Raw genomic sequence first — 26,888 nt, 5'->3', positions numbered from 1 at the left:
AATGAATGAATGAAAAAGTATTTCTTGAGAATTTGTATATATCAAGCACTTTTTATATATCAAGATCATTAGATAGATAGATATAAAGTAAGGAGATTACTTATTCCTTCAAATCTTCATCCTTTTCTCAGATAGGATCTAATGAAAGTAATTTTACTGCTTATTTGCTTTTGGTATCTTTTAAGTACTTGCAAGTACTTGAGTATAGATCCAATCCTAAATTCCCAGACTCTTGGACAAAATAAAAACTGAACTATTTGGGCATTTTGAATGTCATGATGAGTAAATGAAAAAATTCCTTCTCAGTAGCATTTTGTAGAGTAAGAAATTTCAGCATTCTGCTAATACTGTAGCTTTAAAAGTGAAAGAATGACACTATATTGGGTTCCTTTGGATAAAGAACTTGCCTCAAGAAAGCAATTGGAAGAATAATTGTTCCAATTTTCCTCTGTATACAAAGAATGAGAGACCAGTGGGTGTGTTCTTTACTTGATATGTTAAGAGATATTGTTTTGTACTGAAGATGAGGATAGAACTGTTAATAATAAGCTAGAGTAATGTACAAGTAAAAAAAAGCCTTCTATAAATACTTGTATTCCTGAAGAATGACCTCCTGGGGACATTATCTCTACAACTAGTGATATGGACTAGTTGATATTGCATCTCTGGACACTTTTTCCTTAGAAGGCTACAAGAGGAATGGGAAACAAAGAATGAGCAGGCAACTTGGAGCCTGACTTTTGGCTCAGAAGTTATTGGATTTGCCAATATATGAAGATATCCCAATTGAAAATCCTCAGGCAGATGTATAACTGATTGGAATTGAATACCTGTAGTATACTATCTACTACTTTCATTAAATCAGTCTTTGCAATATGTGTGTCAAATAATTCCTTTCCCCATATCTTGAAATAACCTGGCCTCCTTGACTTTCTATTATTACATAAGCCATCTTCCCCACAAAATACATTCCTCACATTCTATCCAACTAACCTTCCTTATACATAGATCAGGTCAATGTTCAGGTCACTTTTTGTTTACTAAGCTCAAATTCTTCTTCCTGCCATCCAAGGGCTCTCTTCCTTTCCAGGCTTATCTCATATTAATATCCTGTGGGCACTCCATGCTTCGGTCAAACTGGACTATTCAATGTATTCTGCATTTCTTTTAGATACATATTTTGTAATTAGAATAGGCAGGTGAAATACATAGTAGTCATGGTAGTAGTAGTAGTAGCAGTACTAGTAGTAGTGCTGGTGGTGGTGGTAGTAGTAGTAGTAGTAATAGTAGTAGTAGTTGTCATCATCATCATTATAATAATACTTGCAACTAAAATTTATATAGCATTTACTATATGCCAGACACTATGCTAAATGCATAACAATAATTGACTTCCTTGGATCTTCACAACAAGCCTGGAAGAGAGAGGCTGTGATTATCCCCATTTTATAGATAAAGAAACTGAAGCAGAGAAGAAATGACTTTCCCAGGGCCATTTCTCCAATAAGTGTCCAAGGATGGATTTTAACTCAGGTCTTCCTAACTCCACGTCTTACCTTCTATACAAAGTACCACCTAACTGCCATCACATTGTGAATTACAGTAGGATATCTGGCTGTGTTGAAGAATATAACCTGAGACATTTCAGGACTAGAAAACAGCTTCTAACTCACTGGTGGTGGATAACTGCTCACAACTATAGGATAAAGGCCCATAACAAGAAGCTTAAGATCTAGTGAGGAGGACAAGACAGGATCAACTAATGTATCTCAAAGAATGCACAACTTAAGATCAGTTTCTAATTCAAGCTTAAATTGTATAGTACAGATGATAACTACTAAAAAGGTCACAGGGACAGGGCATCTAAACTGTGATTTGAATGATGTGGATGATTCCAATAAGTGGAGTTCAAGAGAAGTGAAAAACCATTCCAGGAATAAGGAATTTCTGGGGAAGGTTGGGGAAAATTAAGTCATGATTTTGGCCAAAGTCAAAGGCAGTATTGGATTGAGCTGGAATTCTCTGTTGGGCTGAAATCATAGAGGGCTTTCATCACCAAGCAATGCAATGAATACAGCTTGTTCACAGCATGTGAGAAGATTCTACAACAGTTGGAACCAGTGGTGGTACATCACATGTTTTAGAAAGGTAGAAAGCAGAGCTCATAGTAGGGGGGTACTTTGGTTAACGCACTGGCAACTGGGGTGGCGTCAATATCTTTTGGGTCAATGGCAGATTTCAAGTTAAAATTCTGTAAGATGGTAGTAAAAAATAGAAATAATTCCATTCGAGCCAGGCTCTCACCAGCACACATCCGTTTTCCTGTAAGAGACAAATACTAGCATTTGATATTCATAGACTGCTAAATCATCTAAACCACTTCTTTAGACTTATAGGGAACCTACTAACACACAGTGGCATTAGGTAAAAGACTACATGCATTCATTTCCTCTCTGGTCCTAGACTCCTTTGAAGATCCAGTCCCTCCTAAACAGAGGGAAGACCCCCTCCAACACTCTCTCTCTAAATCAATCTCCTTCAGCCAGAGCAAAACATGGGATTTAGATTCAGAAGAAAACAGTCATTGCCATAGGGAGAAAATAATCATTCATTTATAATCTCAAAAACTAAGTTTATGGCTATCCAGAATAACTTGGATGGGAAAAGGTGCCACAAGAATGTTCAAAGTTCCCTTTGGGAACCTCCTGTCACCATTCTGGACAGAAAACACTTCTGGAGCCTACCGCAAAATTTCATGGCCATCCAGTCACTTGTCTTAACTACTCCTTCCTACGTCTCACCCAAATATTAGAACCAATTGGGCAGAGCATGGAATTGGTGAACACCATGTCAGGGACAGTTAGCTGCCTGCCAACATGCATTTCTGCCTGCCCCAGACTTGGCTATCACCACCATTAGCTGAAAGCCAATAGGTTGTCCCAAGAATTGAAGGTGAAAGAATAAGACAGACCATCATCTATAATTCTATACCAATAGATCCCCATTAAAATCTACATAACTAGAAAGATGGTTCTGTACTCGTGTATCCTAGTCAGTCATTTCTGCAAGATTATAAACTCTAAGATTAGACTTTCAGTGACCTTAGCCATAATGGTACCTGAGCAATGAACCTTTAAGATAACCCAGTCCCCTTCCTTGGTTTGATAAGATACAAGATTGTACCATGCTAACATAAACACCTGGAAGACTTTATCTGAGACATAGCTCCTAGTTGAGGGTGACTGGGAGCATAGTTTTTAATATGGGAGTAGGTGGGAGCTTTATTTTGGGTCTGGATACACAACAGAGTGGCCGCTGATCTCAGTTCTGCCTCTTTTGTGGAGTAAGCTCAGACAACTACCCTGAAAGCCAATTGATTTAGTTGATGAACGACCGCCCAGGGAGAATTCAAAGAATGATGCACTATGCCTCCACCCTACTCCTTGGATTTAGATCACCTAGGTCAACTAGTACAATCCAGTCTTTTGGCATATAAGGCAACTGAAGCCCAGAGAAATGAAATTATTTGACCAAGGTTGTACTTATAATATTTAGCAAAGCTGGATCAAAAGACAGGTCCTCTGAATCATCAATCCATCTTTGATGCATATCTTTAAATGAATATCTTACCTGCTGAAAAAGGCATGAAATAGTCACTCTTCTTAAAGTTGCCACTTTCATCCAGAAAGTGCCCTGGGTCAAACTTGTCTGGATTGGGGAATTTTTCATCATCATACAGAATAGAAGACAATAATGGTATTATGGTGGTACCCTGAAATGAGAAGATACAAACAAATAATTAGAGAATAAGAACTATAGAATAGTAGAGTTGAGAGAGAACTTAGAACTATCACCTAGTTCATACCTCTCATTTTTGAGCATGGAAAGAGCCAGTGATTTTTTAAATGCCAGGGCTCACATTAAATTAGAAAGTCTGCAATACTATCATGAGAAATGAAACTGAGTTTTGACACCTTGTGGGGCAGAACAAGTACAGATGAGCAAAAGACTCAAGGAGGTAGGTCTCATGATAATAAAAGTTAATAAAGGAACTTCTGACCATTAGATTTATCAAAGAAAGTAAAAGTTGCCTGATAAACAATAAGCACACCAATTGTGGAGTTCAAGCAGATGTCAAATTATCTGAAGAGGCAGAAAAAAATTCTAAACTGTATCAGGATGTTGCAGAATAAAATAATGTCACATAGAAGAATAAGGAAAGAGCTGATAAATTGGTAGCTCTTCTTGAAGATGAAGAAACTGGATGCTCTGAGAAAGAAGCATTTGTTTGTACTCTGAAGTAGCTTAAAACGTGCTATCTTAAGATATTCAGGAAGAATAGAAGAGTGATGGTTGATGACTCCTTGTGGGAAGATACTGAAACAGTGATTTGCTGGCAATGACAAAAATAGTTAGGTCTATCATATTCTCAGAGCACATATCAAAGATATTGTGAAGAAGAACCTCCCAAGACTTCTCAAAGGGGATGACTACTACCTACCTCTAGTGATTCACATGAGCAAAAATAATTCCTCCATAAAGAACCTAGGAAGCATTTCCAAACATTTTGACATTTGGGACAAAAAAAACCTGAAGATCTAAGTAGTACAGATAGTTTGTTCATTATGGCTGTAAGTAGAAGCAGAAGATTTAGAAAGGAAAGGCAGTTTTCAGATATGGATATCTTGAAAGAAGTTATTTGAGAATGGGATTTGGATTTTTGGACCATATCTTAATTAAAATATAGGAACGATAGACTCATAGACAGGAATGGAATGATGCTCCTAGCAAAGGATGGAAAAATTATTCTTCTGATTTCTCACAAATATAATCAAAGGGTTTTTAATGCCGGAAGTGTGCCTTTAAAAGAGATGTATTCGAGATTTTGAGACAAGAAAGCAAATTTGACCTCAAAGTTATAATTGGGACTTTTTAATATGAGATCCTTAGCAAGAATGAAGTTCTGGAAAGAGTAGATCTTATTAAAAAGAAACAAGATAGAAAAAAAAGAGGATGGAGTAGTATATATTAATAAGATACAGGAAGCAGAAGAAAGAAGAATGACAAGAAGCATCTAGGTAAAGAGAAATGAAGGCAACATCAAGGATGACATTGTCCTGAGAGTATTCTATAAACCACTTGGAAAGGAGGGAAAACAGACCAGGAATAGAGAAAATAGACTGTAAGTCCCAGTCATTAAACAGGATACAGCAGTAATGGAAGACTTCGATTATTCATTCAGATCCTTGACCTTCATTACTGCCAAAAACAGCAGTTCATAATTCCCTGACTTTTCATAATGGCAATTTTTTCCTGCAAATATAGTAGAAACGGAAAAGGGAAATTGTTTTTTTCATCCAATTCTCACCATCTCAGAGGTAACAAAGATGTGAATACAGATCTGCAGAACCCCGGTGGCACAACATGGTCCTCTCTGAAGGGACCATGCTGTGTTGTAGGGTATGCTATCACACTTGGCACACTTTCTATGCACACCTATAGATGGTAAGGATGGAAATTTTTAGGAAAGTGATCAGCCCATCTCAGAGTTTGTAAAAAACTGGCTCAAAGGATAGAGTATGAAACCTGGAGTCAGAAAACCTGATTTGACCTCAAACACTCACTAGCTCTGTGACCTTGGCCAAACCATTTTCTCTCTCAGACTCAGTTGGCTCATCTGTAAGATGAGAATGATAATACCACCTACATGTCAGGGATGTTTTGTGGATTAAAAGAGATAATATTTGTAAAGTGCTTCACAAACCTTAATGCTAGCTATCATTGTTATTACTAAGAAAGACAAGAGTTACTTTCTGAAGACACTTCTGAATGTGGATGTAAAAGGAACATTCTCTAAAGATGCCAATGTGGATAAGGTAGCCAGATGGTGCAGTGGAGGCACTGCAAGACCAGAAGCCAGAAAGACCTTAGTACAAATCCTGACGAGCCATATGACCCTAGGAAGCCGGGTGGTATCCTTAAGACTGAGTTTCCTCCCCTCTAAGATGGGAATAGTAATGGTATCTACTCCCACAGAGTTGTTGTAAAGATTAAATGAGGCAATCTATATGAAGCAAACCTTAAAGTATTTCATAAACAACAGCTATTATTATTACAGGGAACTCACCAAACAACTGAGATTTTTGAAAGACTAGAATGAGTGCAGGAAGCATGTCATAGTTCCATAAGAATGGCAGAAATGGTGAAGTTCAGAATAAACAGAGGCTGTTTACGAGGCTGTTTGTGAGACTAACAAAGGGCAAAAAAGAAGGATTTTTTAAACTATACTATGGAAAAGAGGAGTTTTAAAGAAAAGATAACACCACAACTCAGAGGGTTATAGGATGAGAATGAGAAGTGGCAAGAGAAGATACAGAACGTCTCAATTTTTATTTCATTTCTGGGTTTTTTTTCTGATCAAGGGAATGATTGTCAAAGTGAAAAGGATAGAATGAATACATAAATATGGCTAATAGGTATTTAATACCCCAGAGAAGTAAGGAGAAAATAAGAGAGCACCTAGACACTTGTGAAAGAAAAATTAAGTGAAAAAGTACCCCCCAATTTTCACTCAGTGTCTAGAATGCATTTTTCAAGGAATAAGGAAATGACTCTCTAGATAAGGAGGTGGTGGTCACAAAGATCTGGAGAGGCATCATCATTATTTCTTTTTTTTTAAGAGTGCTAATGAACTGACAGATCAGGAAAATGCTGTAGATCGTGTTTACTTAGATTTTAGCAAAGCGTTTAATGCAGATTTTCATGTTCTTCTGCAAAAAGATGGAAATACACAGATTAGACAATCATATAATTAGACAGATTTAAAACTGATGGACTGACCATATACAAAGGCTAATTATTGAAGGTTCCATGGCAACTTAGAAGTAGGCACTACTGTACTCTAATCTCATCAGTTCACAAATGAGTATTGTATTCATTCTAGGAATTATATTTAAGCAGAACATTGAAGATCTGGAGGCTACTCCAGGAGAAAATCAGGATGGTACGAATAACAAGTCCATACTATGTGAAGGAAATGAGGATATTTGGACAAGAGAACGGAAGACACAATACAACAGGAGACATAACAGCTGATATCAAGTGTTTTATAAACTATTACTAAACAGAGAGAGCAATTTGTGCTGTGTTGTTCAAGGGGACAAAACCAAGAGTAATAGACTGCAAACTTAGGCTTGATGCAAGAAAAGAAATTTGCCTCAAATTAGGGCTGTCCAAGATTAGAACAGAATGCCACAGCAAAAAGGGGCTCAGCCCCACTGAAAGTTTGAAAGCAAAGACTGGATGATCATACTGTACAAAGAATTCTTTTTTAGATTGGGAATGGACAGTATGACAACTAACATCCCTTCAAATACTGAAATTCTGTGACCACTTCTCAGGAATACAGATTGGCCTGAGGTTCCTTCTAACTCAAAGATTCTATAATTCAGTGGGAGACAGTATAAAATCTTCTGTTAGACTGAGAAATACTTCTGACCCAGCAGAGGAAGACCTATACAGAAACTCACCATGTCTGTTTACAAGATGCAGACAAGAGAGATCTCTGACTCTCGTGGAAACTCCACTGTTGAAGTTGATCTCTACATTTAAAAAGGTCAGTTCCGAGCTGCTATGCCCAGTGGTGCTTCTACTGGTATCCATGAAGCCCTGGAGCTCCGAAAAAATGATAAGACCCGCTACATGGGGAAAGATTTCTCAAACGCAGTTGAGCTTTTCAATAAAACTATTCTCCCAACCCTGATTAGCAAGAAATTGAATGTTGTGCAGCAGGAGAAGATCGACAAATTGGTGAAAGAGATGGATGGCACTGAAAAGAAATCTAAATTTGGTGCAAATGCCATTTTGGGAGTGTCTCTGGCTGTTTGGAAGGCTGGAGTTGCTGAGAAAGGTGTCTCCCTGTACCATCATACTGCTGACCTTGCAGGCAACGATGAAGTCATCCTGCCAGTTTCAGCCTTCAGCGTGATCAATGGTGGCTCCCATGCTGGTAACAAGTTGGCCATGCAGGTGTTCATGAGCCTCCCTCTGGGAGCAACAAATTTTAAGGAGGCCATGCACATTGGAGCTGAGGTCTACCACAACCTGAAGAGTGTGGTGAAGCAGAAATATGGACAGGTTGCTTTGCTCCTAACATCCTAGAGAATGAAGAGACTCTGGACCTGTTAAGGAATGCTATTGGTAAGGCTGGCTATACTGATAAGATCACAATTGGTTTGGATGCTGCTGCCTCTGAATTCTTGTGCTCTGGGAAATATGACTTGGACGTCAAGTCTTCGGATGATTCCAGCAGATACATCTCCCCTTCTGAACTTGGAGGCCTCGACAAGAGCTTCATCAAGGATTATCCAGTGGTGTTTATTGAAGATCCCTTTGACCAGGATGACTGGGAAGCTTGGAAAAATTTCAGTGCTACTGCCAGCATCCAGGTGGTAGGAGATGATCTCACAGTGACCAATCCCAAACTAATTGGAAACACTGTGAACAAGAAGGCCTGCAATTGCCTCCTACTCAAAGTGAACCAGATTGGCTCCATGACTGATTGTTTCCGGATGTTCAAGCTGGCCCAGGCCAATGGATAAGGAGCAATGGTTTCCCTTCATTTTGGGGAGAATGAAGATACCTTCACTGCAGACCTGCTAGTGGGTCTCTGTACTGGGTGGATCAAGACTGGTGCCCCCTGCCAATCTGAGTGTCTGGCCAAGTATAATCAGCTTCTCAGAATTGAGGAAGAGCTGGACAGCAAGGCTAAATTTGCTGGAAAGAACTTCAGAAACCCTCAGGTCAAGTAAGCTCTGTGACTAGGAGGCCTAAGAGCTTGCAAGTGCCAGTCACCTCTATAGAAGTCTGCTCTTGTCCTAAGAATGGGCTGCACCAAGTACTAGACCTGTTTTGGTTTTGGGGCAAGGGCCTCTCCTGCTTAACTTCCCTCTCCTTTCCACCTTTCTGAGATGATCTCACTCTTTCGTTACAACTATCTTATACCAGAAACTACCTGATCATCTCTCTGTCAGAAGACCCTCTACCATCTTGTGACTGGGATAGAATGACCTGTTCTCACCCTCAACACTTGTGTTGATGCATGGAACCATGTATTTGTGGTGCAGCCCTGACGAGCCCACAGGCCAAATCCTTAGTGACTCCGATGTACAGAATAAAAGCATTCAGTAACACACTGGAAAAAAATAAGAGAAATACTTCTGACCTTGGGGATAAGATATTGTCTAAACTGAACATCTTCTGTCACTGCATGGGGCACGTTGGTTGGAACGAGGTCAATGTATCGCTGTATCTCATGTATCACAGCATTGGTATAAGGCATCTTGTTTCTGTCCTCCATGCAGGGACTTCTGTTTCGGCCAATCACATGATCAATTTCTTCATGAATTTTTCCTGTCACAACATGAATAAAAATTGGTCTTAAAAAGGAGGGACAAAAACTGCTTTCTCTCCTATTTTCTCTGATTGTTCACCAAGACTCCATTGGTAAATAATGGACTTGACCTCACATTCTGACAGATAGATAGAAAGAAAGATAGATAGATAGACAGACAGACAGACAGACAGACAGACAGACAGACAGACAGACAGACAGACAGATAGATAGATAGATAGATAGATAGATAGATAGATAGATAGATAGATAGATAGATAGATGAAATTCCATTTTAGTCTCTTTAGTCAACTGAGAATATCTTGAGATACCTCAGGACAGGCTCAAGTTGTACTTAAAAAAATAAACACCTAGCAGCACTTGGTTAAGGAAATGAGGAGGGGTATCAGTCTAGCTCTGTTCCACAACTCAATGTGGCCCAATCGTGCATAACTCTATGAGTGACAAGAATCCAGGTACACCAGCTCCTCCTATGGTCAGGTGCCCCTCAGTCATTCAGTTCGGACCAGTTCTGTCACTGGGTTATAATCTCTAACCATATCATGATTTCTATGCCTGTCGCTAATAATACCACACAATTACATAAGTAAGCAGGGTGGAGGTGGTAGTGGAGAAGTAGGGAGGAGTAAACTTGAATGGGTAATGACATATATATGAAAATGACAACAGAGAAGTTTCAAAGGAAAGTCTCAAAAGACAATGAAGCCCTCTCATGCTGATCAATTACCGATGGGTGTTATGAACCTGTTATCCCACCTGTTATCTCAGGGTGTTTCAGGAGAAGCAGGAGTCCGTATCTCAGGGTCGTGCTAGTTGTCTCTGTGCCTGCAGTAAACAGACCACGTGCAGTACAGACCAAATTTTCAATGGTAAATTCAGACTGTGGTTGTTGCTTTTCCTAGGAATAATTTGGTCAGATTAATTAAAAAGGAAGGGAGGCAACAGGGCACACAGGAAAGTTTGATGGATTTGGAGGCATATGATCTTGATATGAATCTCAGTTCAAGTTATTTTTTAAATTTTGGGGACAGGGAATAAGGGATTAGTGACTTGTCCAAGGTCACACAGCTATTACGTATCTGAGTCCAGATTTAAACTGAGGTCCTCCTGACTTCAGGGCCAGTGCTCTATCCACTGTACTACCCAGCTACCGCCCACCCTACCTCAGCTCTGATCGTTACATTGGTCAAGTCTTATAATCATCTAATGATTCTGTTTCCTCATTTGTCAAATGAGGTGGTTAGATTCAATGACCCCAAGGTCCCCTGCAGGTGTAAATCTATGATTCTATAAACAAAATTTGAGCAATCCAACCCAAAGTGGAACAAGAAGTTGGCAATTATCAAAGCGGTTTGGCTGTTGCAGATAGTACACATAGGAGAGACACAGAGAGAAGGAGATAGAGGCAGACACAGAGGAAGAGAGAGACAGATTTAGAGAAAGAGAAAAACAGATAGAGACAGAGAAAGAAAGGAGAGAGAGAGAAAGCGAGAAAGACAGAGACAGACAGACAGACAGACAGACTAGACCCATAATTTGATTGACACAAAGAATTTCCAGGTTAAAAAATCTTCTCTGCCAATGCAAGTCTGCCCTTTCTCTAAAAAACTGAAGGTCTCAAGAGAGTTGCTGAGCCCTCGTGCACTGTAAGGTTAAGTGACTTGCCCAGAATCACATAGACATTTTATATCAAAGAGGGGACTTGAGCTCAGTCTTGCCTGACTCTGAGGCCAGTTCTTTCTCTGCTACATCAGGAGTGTCAAACTCTCAGCCCTCAGGCCACAAGCAACCAGCAAAACTGGGTGGGGCTCAAACCAGATTAAAATGTAATTGGGAAATGTTTAGTAAAATATATGAAGATACAAAACAACATAGATAATGTTAATTTGTGGGTTTTCTAAGGCAATATGAGACACACTGGGATCCATTTCTATTCGTGTTGGATACAACTGCACTATATCATGCTATCTTTCAAGATAGCTATACCTACATAGTATATTTCAATAACATCTATGAACATCCACAAGCAGTTAGGGGATGGAGTGGACTGAGTGCTGGACTTAGTCTCAGGAAGACTCATCTTCCTGAGTTCAGATCTGACCTCAAACACCTACTGGCTGTAACAATGAAACAGTCATTTAACCTTGTCTGCCTTAGTTTCTTCATCTGTAAAATGAGCTGAAGAAGGAAATGGCCAAGAAAATGCCAAGAAAACCCAAAATGGAGTCGTGAAGAGCCAGACATGACTGAATTAACTAAACAAATACACGAGCCCTATATAAATAAAATCTATTGTACTTTCTTCCTGTTTCACTAAGCTAATAAATCCTGTTACTACATAATAGGATTCTGACCTTGGAGATAAGATATTGTCTAAACTGAACATCTTTTGTCATGGCATAGGGCAGGTGGGGGGCAGAGTTTACTGAGATAAATAGAATTTATTAGTTTAACAAATGAGGAAGAAAAAATTATCAACTTGCATATATATATAAAAATTTATAAAATATGAGTCCATGTATATTTTTCTGTTTTGTCCTCATCAAAATACCATGATAGAAGTACTGCTTTATTATTGTCACTTTACTAATGAGGAAAACGAGAGGCTAAATGCTTTGTCTTTGACCATGAGGTGTTGCTATTGAGGTAAAGTGACCACTGAGGTCATAAACTGAATACGTAACAAATACTCTGTGGACTAAAGAAAAGAAATCTAAAATATATAGGAATACCAAGCAGGTGCTAGAGAACATAATTCAAGTTCAAGTCAATCAAGGCCTATTCCCACTATGAGTAATGATGGGAAAAATGGCATATGTCATTCTTAAGATTCTCATAAACTAAACAGAGAGGATTGTAAGAGACTACCATACGTAACTATCCTAAAAATCTCTTGCTCTGCTCTATATATTTGCCCTCTCCCACATTTCCTCATCCACCAATGTGGTGGGAATCTGGGAGAAAATACCCTTATGCAAATAGACTGAAGACGATGGGATTCTTCTTGTCAGTTCAGTTACTATATTGCTAAATTAAATGTGTTTTTTAATTAATATGTCTTCTGGGTGGGCTTGGAAGAAAACCATTGATGGTGACCTCAAAGTATACTTCCTTCCTTTAACTGGGTCATTGATGCATTTCAGGATGTTCATCAGCATACCTTTTACCTTCTGTCATGTTTCCGGTACTTTCAGGGTTTCATTTACTCCTTATGCATAACATTAGCATGTTGCTTTGTTCTAGTTTTGCTTTTAATTTAGCAGACTTTTTCTTCTTTATGTAACATTTCAACATTTTTTCTTCCTTTCAATTTCTCTTTGTTCCATGTGGATGGCGTGGAAAGCGAGGAGCCTCCAGCTCCACCATCTTCACTGTAAAATTCACCATCCTCCTTACAAGTACCTACCACAGTAGCACCTACATTCCCATCAGGCTAATCACTGAAAGTTGCCTATACCCTACTGTCTTTGCAGAGTTCCTACCCAGTCCTCAGTGCCTAGCTCTAGGACCTCCTTCACAACCAAGATCTAAACCTAACTCTTCCAGAATGAAGCCTTATGTTAACCTTCCCCAAACATTGTATTTCTTCCTCATTCCAAATTTCTTCACCACTTAAATCTTCAATTTAAAATCTACTTTGTCTTTCCCTAAACATTCCTGATAATTATTCTCTTGTCCTTACATGTTCTTCTTGATTTCTGTTCGGTTAGAAATTCCATCAGGAGTAGGACCCTATCTTCTAATTCTTCTCTCTCCCCCTATGGTGCTCTGAGCACACTATGACTAATGTATGATTACTTACTGCTCAACGTTTGTGAATGTGAGTGTCAGCCTCCAATACACAAGCCATTTCATGTACAAGAACTGAGATTCAGACCTACTGATCACACTCTACCTGCTCCATTTTCATCAAAAAACAGTCAATGAAGTCCCGAGGATTGCTGGAGTCCAGTGTCTTTTGGTGTTCCTTCACTTCTTCCAAAATAAATTCATAGAGTAAATGAAAAATTTTAACTACTTTGTGATGAGATCCAGGGAGATAATGTACTAGAGATGGAAAAGAATTGTAAACCTAAAAAGAAGAATTTTACATTAAACTTTATGAAAAAGAGAAAATAATTCTCTACTCTAACATTTGTATAATGTTCCAAAGAGAGCTAAGGGTGGAACAAATGCCCTTTGCAAAATAGTGAATTTTCATTTCCCTATACAAACCCCCTAAAAATATTTTAATATTTTGTCTGTGGTTGACTGCACCTACCTTGGCCTTCACTCTCAATTCTTTCTTCCTACAGAAAAGTTCTCATCCTTTCTCATTATGAGATCTTCTAAGAGCTCTGCCTACCACCTTCCATTGGGACAGCTAGCTCATCTGCCATCATGATCCAAACTCAGTGCTCTAGGGAAAAGGTAGCATCTCTACAGTAACATGAATTTTAACACTGAGTCCCTGGGACCAGTTTCACCAGGGAGGGGCCTTATAACGTCCCTCAAATCAGACCACATGGGGTGACCTTCTCTGTCTGTAGTCCTTGTCAATAAAGAAGAAAATGTGACCCCATCCCAGCATGACAGTGTTGTACCTCCCCATGGAATGCACGATGAACTCTAGCCTAGCGCCTTTCAGTAGTATCTTTGAAGCAACGAAAGAAAAAATATATATATATAAAATTCCAAAAGGAGAGAACACTGGTCTCACCTGAATCCATGGGGAACTTATAATCTTGGTACTTTCATTTAAAAGCTTCATTAAATATAGAAATTTTTGGTCTTTGTATTCAAAATGTTTCTGGAAAAGCACAGAGCAGATTACATTGCAAGGAGCACACCCAAGGATGAACGTGGGGTCACATGGTAACCCTAAAGGAGAGAGAGACAGAGAGATTCACAAAGAAAGAGAATTTAACTCTGCCACTGTGATCAAAAGGAAGGTTTGCCTGTCTTAAGTAGACTTGATTGTTCTGCTTTCTCCTCTAGCTTACTTTCTAGATGACATTTATTTGGTTGAAAATAAGCCACATTTTATGAAGCGTCCGATTTGAACTACTTAAGAAATCTAAGTGCACATGGTATAATTCTCATTTTACAGATAAGGTTAGTGAGTATCAAGAAAATTATTTGGGGCGGAGCCAAGATGGCAGAGTAGAAAGACGCACATACACATAGCTCCGAACCCACAACCCACAGAACGGCTAGAGGGGACCAACTCACGCTGAATTCTGCACCCAGAGGCCACGGAATATTGGAGCGAGGGAGATTTCTGTTCCGGAGAGACCTGCAAACCTCTCACGGGGGGTCCTTTGCGCCGTGGACTTGGCGCCGGGACAGGGAGCAGAGGGCTGCCCTGCCGCGGCCGCGACACCGTGAGGAAAAGATCCGAGCGGGCTACGGGGTCGGGATCTCCAGCGGCCACGCAGGTCCCCCCACCCACAGAGGGACCTGCAAACCTCTCGCAAAAGGTCCGTCGCCCTGAAGACGCAGAGCCCAGCCCGGACCTGCGCCGGCCGCGGCTCCGAGAGGTACAGATCTGAGAAGGCTCCAGAGACGGTATCTCCAGCGGCGGCACAAGCCCCCCCCATCAACAGGTGATTGACGGGGGTAGGTGAGAGAGTCTCTTTGGCGGGGTCGAGAGGGGAGTGGGGTTCCCCCATGGCTCGGGCCCCCCCAGGAGATAGAAGCTGAGAGGCGGCTTCAGACAGGGGCTCCCCAAACGGGCGGGAGCCTGGATCCATTGTGGAAGGTCTGTGCATAAACCCCCTGAGGGAACTGAGCCAGAGAGGCTGCCCTGCCCCTGACCACCTGAACTTAATTCTCACACTGAATAGCAGCCCTGCCCCCGCCAAAAGCCCTAAGGCGGGAAGCAGCATTTGAATCTCAGTCCCCAAATGCTGGCTGGGAGGACCAGGAGGCAAGGTGGGTGTGAGGAGAATATTCAGAGGTCAAGTCACTGGCAGGGGAGAATGCCCAGAAAAGGGAAAAGAAATAAAACTATTGAAGGGTACTTTCTCGGAGAAAAGACACTTCCTCCCTTCCTTTCTGATGGGGAGGAACAATGCTTGCCATCAGGCAAAGACACAGAAATCGAGGATTCTGTGTCCCAGCCCACCCAATTGGCTCGGGCCATGGAAGAGCTCAAGAGGAATTTTGAAAATCAAGTTAGAGAGGTGGAGGAAAGACTGGGAAGAGAAATGAGAGGGATGAGGGAGAAGCATGAAAAGCAGATCAGCTCCCTGCTAAAGGAGAACCAAAAAAATCTTGAAGAAATTGGCACCTTGAGAACTAGCCTAACTCAGTTGGCAAGGGAGGTGCAAGGGACCAATGAGGAGAAGAATGCTTTCAAAAGCAGAATTAACCAAATGGAAAAGGAGATTCAAAAGCTCACTGAAGAAAATAGATCTTTCAAAACTGGAATGGTAGAGATGGATGCTAAGGACTTTATGAGAAAGACAGATATCTCAGAACATAGCGTGCAGATTCGAAAAATGGAAGATAATGTGAAATATCTTATTGGAAAAACAACTGACCTGGAAAATAGAATCAGGAGAGACAATGTAAAAATTCTGGGACTATCTGAAAACCATGATCAAAAGAAAAGCCTAGACATCATCTTCCATGAAATTATCAAGGAAAACTGCCCTGAGATTCTAGAACCAGAGGGCAAAATAAATATTCAAGGAATCCGCAGAACACCGCATGAAAGAGATCCAAAAAGAGAAACTCCTAGGAGCATTGTGGCCAAATTCCAGAATTCCCAGGTGAAAGAGAAAATATTTCAAGCAGCTAGAAAGAAACAATTCAAGTATTGTGGAAATACAGTCAGGATAACACAAGATCTAGCACCCTCTACATTAAGGGATGGAAGGGAATGGAATAGGATATTCCAGAAGTCAAAGGAACTAGGACTAAAACCAAGAATCACCTACCCAGCAAAACTGAGTATAATACTTCAGGAGAAAAAATGGTCTTTCAATGAAATAGTGGATTTTCAAATTTTCCTGATGAAAAGAACAGAGCTAGAAAGAAAATTTGACTTTCTAACACAAGAATGAAGAGAACCATGAAAAGGTGAACAGCAAAGAGAAGTCATAAGGGACTTACTAAAGTTGAACTGTTTACATTCCTACATGGAAAGACAATATTTGTAACTCATGAAACATTTCAGTATCTGGGTACTGGGTGGGAGTACACACACACACACATGCACATACGCACACATACATAGAGACAGAGTGCACAGAGTGAATTGAAGAGGATGGGATCATATCTTAAAAAAAAAATGAAATCAAGCAGTGAGAGAGAAATATTGGGAGGAGAAAGGGAGAAATTGAATGGGGCAAATTATCTCTCATAAAAAAGGCAAGCAACAGACTTATTAGTGGTGGGATAAAGAGGGGAGGCAAGAGAAAAACATGAGGTCTACTCTCATCACATTCCACTAAAGGAAAGAATATAATGCACACTCATTTTGATAGGAAAACCTATCTCATAATACAGGAGAGTGGGGGACAGGGGCACAAGCAGGGTGGGGGGGAGGATGGAGGGGAGGGCAGGGGGAGGAGAATGCAATACGAGGTCGACACTCATGGGGAGGGAAAGGACCATAAGAAAATAGAAGTAATGGGGGACAGGATAGGATGGAGGGAAATATAGTTAGTCTTATACAACACAACTAGTATGGAAATCATTTGCAAAACTAAACAGATTTGGCCTATATTGAATTACCTGTCTTCCAAGGGGAAGGGGTGGAGAGGGAGGGAGCTAAAGAAGTTGGAACTCAAAGTGTTAGGATCAAATGTAACGTTCTTACCACTGGGTAACAAGAAATACAGGTTAAGGGGTCAAGAAAGCTATCTGGCCCTACAGGACAAAAGAGAAGACGGAGACAAGGGCAGGGAGGGAGGATAGAGGAGAGAGCAGATAGGTCACAGGGGCAATTAGAAAGCTTGGGTTTGGGGGGGGAGGGGATAAAAGGGGAGAAAATTTGTAACCCAAAATTGTGTGAAAATCAATGTTAAAAGAAAAAAAAATAAACACATATGTAGGTACAGTCTGAAAAAAAAAAAAAGAAAATTATTTGATTTATGCCACAACTATGAGGGATCAAGAAGTGGGATTCAAACCAGATTTTCTCCTTGCCCCAAGTACAGTGCTATTCCTACCACACCACATGATTTCCCATTTCTAAATTCCTATTCATCACCTCACTCTATCAAGCTTTTGCTTTCTGACTTCTTTGTTTCTATTTTTAAAAGACATTTCATTTTATTTCAATCAGTAATCCCAGGATGAGGGTTGCAGGTTAGAAATCTAACCTTCCATACAGGAAGCAGGAGAGGAAAGAGGAAAGAAAATGGAAGGAGTGGATTGAAGGGAGGAAAGAAGTAGTAAGAGAAAAGAAAGAAAAGGGAGAGGACTGATAGAAAGGAGAGCAGATAGAGGGAGGCAACGGTCAAAAAATCAAGAGATGATGCTGAGGCATCTCATTGTCTTCCTACCAATGTTCTTGACCCTGCTTCCCTTCCTTCAACTAGTTAGCAAAATATGAAGAGGACCCCTGGACTCCCCAAAGTGATCTTAAAATAATGCCTTTTCCCCCTGGAACTGTTCACTAAAGGTAATAGAACCACTGGTGCTAGGGGTCTTGTGAGCTCTGTTCCATATGACAAGGTATAAAAACAAAGAAAGCCATCCCCCTAAACTTTCCTCCCCATGCTGCCTCCTCACAAGATTAGCATGAAGTCCTTAGCAGAGCTGCACTGGCTCTCATCTCTTCTCTCAGCCATCCTGACCCTTCAAGGCTTCTTGGAATGACCACATGGTTTTGGGCATATCCCCAGGATGGGCCCCAACGTAGACATGGTGGTTTCAGACTACAGTAAATTCTTGAGCCAGCCTCAGTCTGTATAAGTTACCAGGGATAGGAGGAATTTTTCTGACATCAGTGGTAACAAAATAAAGAAACACCAACCTTTTGTTTTCTTTAACTCTTCTACAAGGTGCTTGGCCTCTTCTTGGACTCTCTCTTCAATGCTCTTCTTCCCCATTCCAAAATTCCTCAGGGTCATGAGGGAGAAGCGGCGGATTTGCTTCCATCTCTCTCCATTGCTTGTACCAATTCCTATCAAGGAAAACAGGAAGAGAATCCTTAGACACCAAAGTTCCTTATAAGCCATGTCAAAAAGTCTATGTCCAAGGACCCTTGATCTACACCCCTTACTCTGGGAGAATACGATTAAGTAGGGGAGGTGTCACTTTGCTTTCTCCTCTATCAATACTGTTTCCTTTCCCATCCCATACATCATTCCCCCTTCAGCACAGTCACAAACACATCAGGTGGCCCTGCACCCATATCCCCCTCCAGGAAATAAAGTGGCCACCAAGAGGGAGGCCTGGATAAAAATATATTTTGGGGCCTGAATGGTTGTAGAGTAAATTAGCTTGCATCTTTTGTAATGCCAGGGCAATACCCACAGCAGCCACTATGGATATGTATGCATATTTCCAGGGTAAAGTCATGAAACATAAACTCTCTTCCTCAGAGATGAAACTAAGACATTTATTCAAATACCGAAAGTCAAATCCATCATAATAACAAAGAAATCTATACACAATATCAATGTAGGGAGCACAGCCATTCCCAAGCCTTACTTCTATCAGGCCTGCCCACACACAAGCTCCCTTAGGGAAAATCACTCCCTCTCTCACTGCTAGCTGTTTTTCTCTGCTCCGTCTGCTCTCTATCTGCTCTGCCTCACTCTATCTCAGCTCCACCCCTCCTGCTGACCCATTCAGCACACTCTTCCCATCATTGGCTCCATGTGACTCAAGTTGTGGAGTGGGCTACAACTCAAAGTTGGTCACCTGGGCCTATTAAGGGTTGAGGAAGATCTTCAAATTCCCTTACCCATGACACCTTTCTATCTTTTGACCAAAGATCAGACTGAATAATGTTTTCTGATCAGACTGAATAAATTACTAGTCTCCCTACTTCACACAGGGACCAAAGACTGAGAATTTCTGTTTCTTGTCTTTTGGTAGGTTCCTAGATGGCTCTGTGGACAGAGCACTGGGCCTGGAGTCAGGAAGACTCATCCTGATTTCAAATCTAGCTTCAGACGCTTACTATTTATGTGACCCTGGGAAAGTCACTTCACCCTGTCTGCCTCCATTCTTCATCTGGAAAATGATCTGGAAAAGGAAATGGCAAACCAATCCAGTATATTTGCTAAGACAACCCCAAATGGCATTATGGAGAATTAGACAGGATGAAAATGACTGAACCACAAGAGGTACCCTAAATAATAGAAAGTTGCATAAGCTCAGTAGCAATCCTGATATCACATGGTTTCTCTGAGCTTTATTTTTTTTCCCTAAGGAAAGGTACTAAGTAGCATTGTGGTTTATAGGGAAATGATTGTTGAGTCAAAACAAAATTTAGCAAGTATGCAAAGAATTATAGTTAATTTTAGGGTACATACATGATACACATATACTAAAGCTTAGCATGATATAATCCTTCTTTCCCTGAATACATCACACCTTCCTATCCCCAGATATCACCCTCCAATTCTAGACAAAGGATAGGGACTTCACCCAATTACCTTATACTGGGAACTATTCCTTTGCCTGTAATCTTATGTACAAAGGACATTTGTAAGGATCAAATTCTTTACCCTCTACTCCAAGATGCTTCATATAGGAACCCTCAAGCAAGAAAGTGACTTAAATCCCTCGGAATGAACTTTATTTCATGTTGGTGTCATTAAATACCTCTCTGAAAGAGTAGAAGCTGACATGGTAAGGCCTCCCAGGACCTGTGGAAAAGTTTAGACTCCCAGCAAAGGGCTTCTACTCTCTCTTTCATTGATGCCACTCTCACAAATTTCATTCATTAACACATACCCTTGAGGAAGGGTAGGAAGAAAGAAAGGGAAGAAGGAAGGAAGGAAGGAAGAAAAAAAGAAAGGAAGGAAGGAAGGAAGGAAGAAAAGAAAGCAATTCCTCTACAGGTGAAGACCTGAAGAAGGGGCTTTGCAAAATTCTACTTGGGAAAAATTAAACTTCTGCCATTGTTCTGTATCTGACTTCACCGAATCAGATGGTATAGACTGGTATAAGCAACGAATGTTAGAAATTGTCAAGTGCTTTCTCTCATTTTTTACATGAAGAATTTGAGAAGATTAAGTGATTCATCTAAAGTTAGCAATGGTTAAGTCCCAGACTAAGCCTAGGACTCAGAAATCCTGAACAAAACCCTGGATTCTTGCCACCCCAGGTCATGAAATGAAATGAAAATAAGAGGAAAAACATGACCCTTCATGCTCTCTTTTCTTTAATTCCTGTACACATCTCAAACTCATTGCATCCAAAACTGAATTCACTGTCTTCCTCACCCAAACCTCCCCTTCTTCTGTCCTTTCCTATTTCCACTTAGGGAACAACCTGCCTTCCAATCACTCAAGTTCACAATCTCAGAGGGAGCCTTGATTCCTAACTCTTCCCTCACCCTCACACCTAATTAGTTCCCTAATCCTTCCTATCTATACAACAGCTTTTTTTTTTTTTTTTGGTGAGGGAGGGGGTTTAAGTTAGTTGCCCAGGGTCACACAATCACTAAGTGTCAAGTGTCTGAGGCCAGAATTGATCTCAGCTCTCCCTAATACCAGGATCAGTGATCTATCTACTGCACCACCTAGCTGGCCCTACCTCAGCTTTCACAACAGTTCCCTTCTCTTCTCTCATGTATCTACCCCTCTAGTCCATGCCTTCATCCCTGTTTTGTCTAGAATACTGCAACATTTCTGCTTTCAGCCCACTCCCTCCCATTCATCGTTCACCTAACTACCAGAGTGATTGAACTGATCAGCCACAGTCAGTCACACTGTACCCTGACCCTCACACAGTGATATAATTTTGGTCCCCTTTTACCATCAAAGACAACCACCAAACTGAAAACTGAACATATCATTCTCCTATTCAGCAAACTCTTTGGTTTTATATTACTTTCAGGATGAAATACATCAGCTCCTCTGTTAGGCTTTTAAAGGCCTTCACCAGATGGCTCCAACCTACCCTTTCAACCTTACTGCACATTATTCCCCTCCATACACACTATGGCAAACAGGGCTTTGGGCTGCTCCTCAACTATGGCTCTCCTCCCTGGTATCCTAACCTATGCTTGCCTCAGATTTCCAGGATCTTCAGCTCACTTCGAGTGCCACTTTGTAGAATCAGGTCTTAGCTGATCTCCACAGATGCTAGTTCATATGTGAGTGTGTGTGTGCATGTGTGTCTACATATATATATATTGTACATATGTATGTCATTCTATCCATACATACCTATATCTATATAGATATATGTAAATGGACCTGTTGTCTCTTCTCCACTCCATCCAACTATAAACTCCTTGAGGGCACTGACTCATTTGTCTTTACATCTCCCAACGTTTGACCCAGTGCTTGGCATATGATACGTGCAACTCTTCATCTTGCTCCTTTCCACAAACTCTATATTCCACTTCCTCACATAAGGCACTCCATTTTCCCTTTCTGTACCTTCACACTGGCTTTCTTCTTCCCCTTTCCCTCCTCCCATGGCTTTCATACTCTCTTTCCTTTTAGTTTCTATATTCTCCCTTAATACTCAGCTCAAATCCCTTTTGCAAGAGGCCATTCATTGACTCCATGGCCTGCCATATTGTGCTGTTGATTTATGTCAAGCCTGCGGTCCATTAAGATATCCAAGGGTTTTTTTTTCTGATAAACTACTATCTAACTACCAAAGCAGCTAGGTGCTACAATGGATAGAACATTGGACCTGCAGGCAAAAGATCTGAGTTCAGATTTAGTCCTTGATACTTACAGCTGAGCTAGTCATTTAACCTCCTTTTGCCTCAGTTTTCTCACCTGTAAAATGAAGAGTAATAATAGGACCCACCTCCTAGAGTTGTTGCGAAGATCAAATGAGATAATATTTGTAAAGCACTCAGCACAGTGCATGGTACATAGTAGGTACTAAATTTGTTAGCTGTTGTTGTTGATTCATTCACTCATTTCCCACCTTGATTTACTCAAATGTCCCTACTACAAGTGTCCTACTTTTGCTGTAGCACAGAAATGGGTTTACCTTCTAGTCAGGTTATCAGCACTGGTAATGAAAAATGTTATCAGAAACTACTGCCAGACTGTAGCTTATAGAATGACATGAGAGAGGGATTTTGGTCCTAATTTTAGGTTTAGTAGCCTAAGCAAGGTAATGTTTCCAGCAGTAGCCAGATTATTAGAATTTTTAAGATTATCTCAAAAATACAGATACCTTTCATTAATATGGATTCTGATCCAAATTGCCTATACTACACCTTGCTTGGTCTTCAAAGGCTCAATATTTTGGATGATCATTATCCTCGCAAAATGAAGTAATTTTGATTTACCTGTTACTGGTGGCAGGTAGCAAATCCCTAACCACCACCTTCATTTCATCCATTTGGTGGCAAACTTTCTAACCTTGTAAATCAATTACCTGCCATTCATACTTTTCTGCTTTGTTTAACAAGAGATACATGGCAGAACAAGTTTTAATGTCTTCCACAGTGTGGAATCTTCCTTCTCTCAGTTACTCACTTTCTTACTACTCTTAAGAGAGTTTGATTTGTGAACACTTAGAAAAAGTGGTCACTAAGAGTGAGCACAGATTCATCAGGAACAGCTCTTGCTAGTCTAATACAATTTCTTTTTTGTTCTTATGTTATTAAAAGACTAGTAGATCTAAGCAATGCCTTGACAGGGTAGACACAAAAGTCACCAAGGCATCTGACAATGTCTCTTATGACAACTTGATAGAAAAAATGGAGAACACACTGATCAGACTGCCAGAAGACATGTTCCTAGGAATGCCAGGCTACATAAAGTCATGATCATTGTCCAGTAGGAGGACACTAATATAGCTGCTAGGCTGCTGAGCCCTAGATATCTGAACAGCAAGCAGAAAATTCCAATCAGCTGGAAAATGAACTAGAGCAAAGGATATTTGACAGTAAAAGTCACACCTGAGGGGTGAATGATTAGCACAAACTGTAAGGACTAGATAGATGGGAGAAATAGAGCTCTCTTCTCCTTCCTGGACTCTTTCACCCCACAATCATTCTCTTTCTCTCTATTTTTCTTTCTTTGGTTCCTTCTTTCCATTCTTTTTCTCTCTCTTTCTGGTTTTTTCCTTTCTCTTCCTTTCTCTCATTCTTCTTTCCTTTCTTCCTCTCTTTCCCTTCTTTTCTTTTTCTTTCTTCCTTTTCTCTCTCCTTCTCTGCTTCTCTGTCTGTCTCTGTCTCTGTCTCTCTACCTACCTTTCTATTTTTCCCTCCATCTGTTTCTTCATACGTTTGCTGCTACAATACATAACATGAAGCTATGCAGCTTCTGTCCTGGAGAAAATACAAATGGCTTCACCAGCACTCATTACATCCTCCTCAATGTGCCACTGCTTTGAGGGTTTTGTTTCCAAAGAGGATCTATTCCCACCAATATCTCAGAATACTATTCTTTTCCTTATTCTTATCTTTCTCTTGTTCCTCTACATCAAGCAGAAACTTACCGAATCCTTTGGTAACCACATCAAAAATTGGCATAGGTCCTCTGTCAGCAAACTTGTCCCCATGATCAATCAGAGCTTCTTTCACTGCCTTGTACCCATGTAACACAACAACACGCTCAAAACCGAATTGCAGACTGAACACTGGGCCATAATCTTTGGCTAGCTGTGAAAAAATATGTGGGCAGTAGTGAAAGGGTCATCAGTGAATCAGGTGATAAACAGCTTGGATTATTATTGTTGACCTTATTGGAGAAGTTCTCAATCCTTTATCAGCTCCTTCAAAACATTTCTGACATTTATAACAGAAAGGATAATGCAACCCGTGAACTCAATCCAAGTCATAGATGACTCAAAAGGCTAAAATTTCATTCTGTACCTTGGGCTAGCAGCCATAAGACTGGCTAATGAGGCACAATTTATGACCTCAGTGTAGTATCCCCCACCTTTCTGAGAGGCTGAGCTTATACTTCATAGCTCGATGCCATAGTGGATACAGTGCTGTACCTGGAAGACCTTACTCAAAATCCAGTTTCAGACACTTAATAGCTGTGGCACCCCAGGCAAGCCATTTAATATTTGTCTGCCTCAGTTTACTTATCTGTAAAATGAGGACAATAATACCACCTACTTCTAAGAGTTCCTGTAAGAATAATAACACAATATTTGTAAAACACTTAGCAAATCTTGAATCGCTAGATAAATGCTACTCTCATCATCATCATCATTATTACTCATCTAAAGTTTTGAGAATAGCAGAGTTGGGGAATAGAGACAATGCTATCCTTGAATTTCTGGAGCAGAAAAGGGTCCTCGTTCCAACAGAAAGCATATAAATAAGTTTAATTAGATCAGGGCTATAGATCCAGTAGGGACTTTAGAGATCATTTAAAGCAGAGGTGCTTAACACTTTATTTTTGTCGTGGACCCTTAATAGTCTGGTGAAGGCCATGTCCTCCCCTGAATGATGTTTTTAGAATAAAATACATAGGATTACAAAGGAAAATGACTGCTATTATAATAAAATAAAGATGTCCTTTTTCCCATCCAAGCTCGCAGAACCTCTGAAATATATCAACAGACCCACTGGGACTTCACGGTACCAAGATTAAGAACTCCTCTTCTAAACTAATCATATAATTTTACAGATAAGGAAACTGAGGCCCCCAAAGATCAGGGTATGTCTGGGAAGGATATGGTAAAGAGAGCAGTTTGGCAATCTCCCAGGTCGAAATAGGAACATATTTTTGTTTTCACATGTTAACCTCACCTAAACTTTTCTCACAACCCTGTGAGACAGATAGGACATTTATTGGCAATGTTTTCGTACAGACACAGGAAACTGAGGTCCAGAGACATCATCATGACTTGTGCAAGGCACAAAGCTAGTAAATGTCAGAATCTAGACTTGAACCCAGGACTTTCTAATCCCAGCTTCAATGCCTTTTCTACCATCCCAGGCTACCTTTCAAAGACTTTGAGATCTACAGGTCTGAGTTCAGAACTTGCTGGTTCCTCTTGGGGCTGGACTTGCTTTCAGCCAGGCACACTTGAGATTGCATGAAAGGACTGGGAATGCACAAAGAAGCTGCCTGAGGGCTCCTGTGAAGGAATGTGCAAGGAAAACATTCTCCACTCTGATCCAACAAAGACTCGGGTCCTTACCTGTTTGCAGGACCTACTCATTCCTCAAGCAGCAGAAATAATCCGGCACATTAAATACTCCCTTTCTTGCTGTGGTGGGCAGTGAGCATTTTAAGTGGGAGTAATAGCAGAAGACAACATTTTTTGTAGAATAGATCTCATCCATACCTGCATGAATTTGATAACACCAGCTACTGCTGAAACAGTGGGCCCTGATGGCAACTATAGTGAATCCAAATATGGTCTAGAAAACATACAAGGTGCCTACCAACCCATTAGAATAAGCTGTTTGAAGACAGTCTCCCAAAACAAATTGACAACTGCTAGAGTCGAGAATGAAACCACCAGAAGAGATCTCTTACTTACTCTGCAAAGAGATTCTGGAATATTCTTAAGGTCCAGCTGCAGTATGTTGCCAATAATGGGAAGAGGAACAGGCCCAGGTGGAAACTTCCCTCTTCCAAAGCCCTTTTTCCATGATGAAATAAGAAACAGACATGAGATAGACAGCAGTAAACCAAGAACAATGATCACAGATGGATCCATTGACACTCTTCCTTACTAGTAATGTGATAAAAGGCTTAGAATCCAAAGCTGGGGAGGACTGCAAACAGGAGATCAATTAGCTAATAATTCCTTGGTATCCTGAGTAAGCTTCCAATGGACTTGGACCTGCCAATAACATAAAGAGAACCCTACCCCTTGCTCTATAATAGGTAAAGTATCAGGAGCCCTTGCATTTACTGTCTAAAGTTTTACTGATTCTTTTTGCTTCTTATATACCACAGTTATTTCCCAATATGGTCCCACCTCCCCTTACAATCAATACTTTTAACAAACATGTTAAAAAAACAGTGATTCTAGGATTGTGAGAGCATATGCCATATCCCATAGTACCTTATGACTCTGCTGAGAGGAAGTGTTTCTTAATCTGTTCCAACACTGAGGGCTCTTTTAAAACATAAAAATAAACTTACTTGACCCATTAGTGTGTGTTTTTCATTCTTGGAGAGGATCGAGACAACAGGTAGGTGGTGCCATGACTGGCAAATGAATTAGATTTAAATGAGGGTGGGCTGAGCAAGGTCAATAGCCTCACTTTCTCCTCTGGAGTACTTTGGATACACTGGCAAGATAGAGATCAGGACTACTGGAGATGACCCCAGGTACAGTGGGTGACCTTGGCCTTTTTACCCTGAGGTCTCTCCCTAGTCTCATGGAAAGTACTTGTAGGACTCATTATACC

The 26,888-nt window shown here is 40.5% G+C and overlaps 1 protein-coding gene across 1 annotated transcript; it reads right to left on the bottom strand.

Annotated features, from left to right (window-relative positions):
* LOC140515154 (cytochrome P450 2C19-like) lies at window positions 1-26,400 on the bottom strand. Its single transcript, XM_072625702.1, has 9 exons — window positions 26,009-26,400; window positions 24,002-24,164; window positions 18,381-18,530; window positions 14,112-14,272; window positions 13,308-13,484; window positions 10,169-10,310; window positions 9,224-9,411; window positions 3,631-3,772; window positions 1-2,322 (listed from the first exon to the last, which is right to left on the bottom strand). The coding sequence occupies exons 1-9, from the start codon at window positions 26,186-26,188 to the stop codon at window positions 2,141-2,143; spliced, it is 1,485 nt and encodes a 494-aa protein (XP_072481803.1). The 5' UTR covers window positions 26,189-26,400; the 3' UTR covers window positions 1-2,140.
* Window positions 26,401-26,888: the final 488 nt, after the last annotated feature.

The sequence above is a fragment of the Notamacropus eugenii genome, chromosome 1 (assembly GCF_028372415.1).
Source record: "Notamacropus eugenii isolate mMacEug1 chromosome 1, mMacEug1.pri_v2, whole genome shotgun sequence".
In the NCBI taxonomy this organism is placed as follows: Eukaryota; Metazoa; Chordata; class Mammalia; order Diprotodontia; family Macropodidae; genus Notamacropus; species Notamacropus eugenii.
This window is presented reverse-complemented; position numbering and strand designations above follow the sequence as displayed.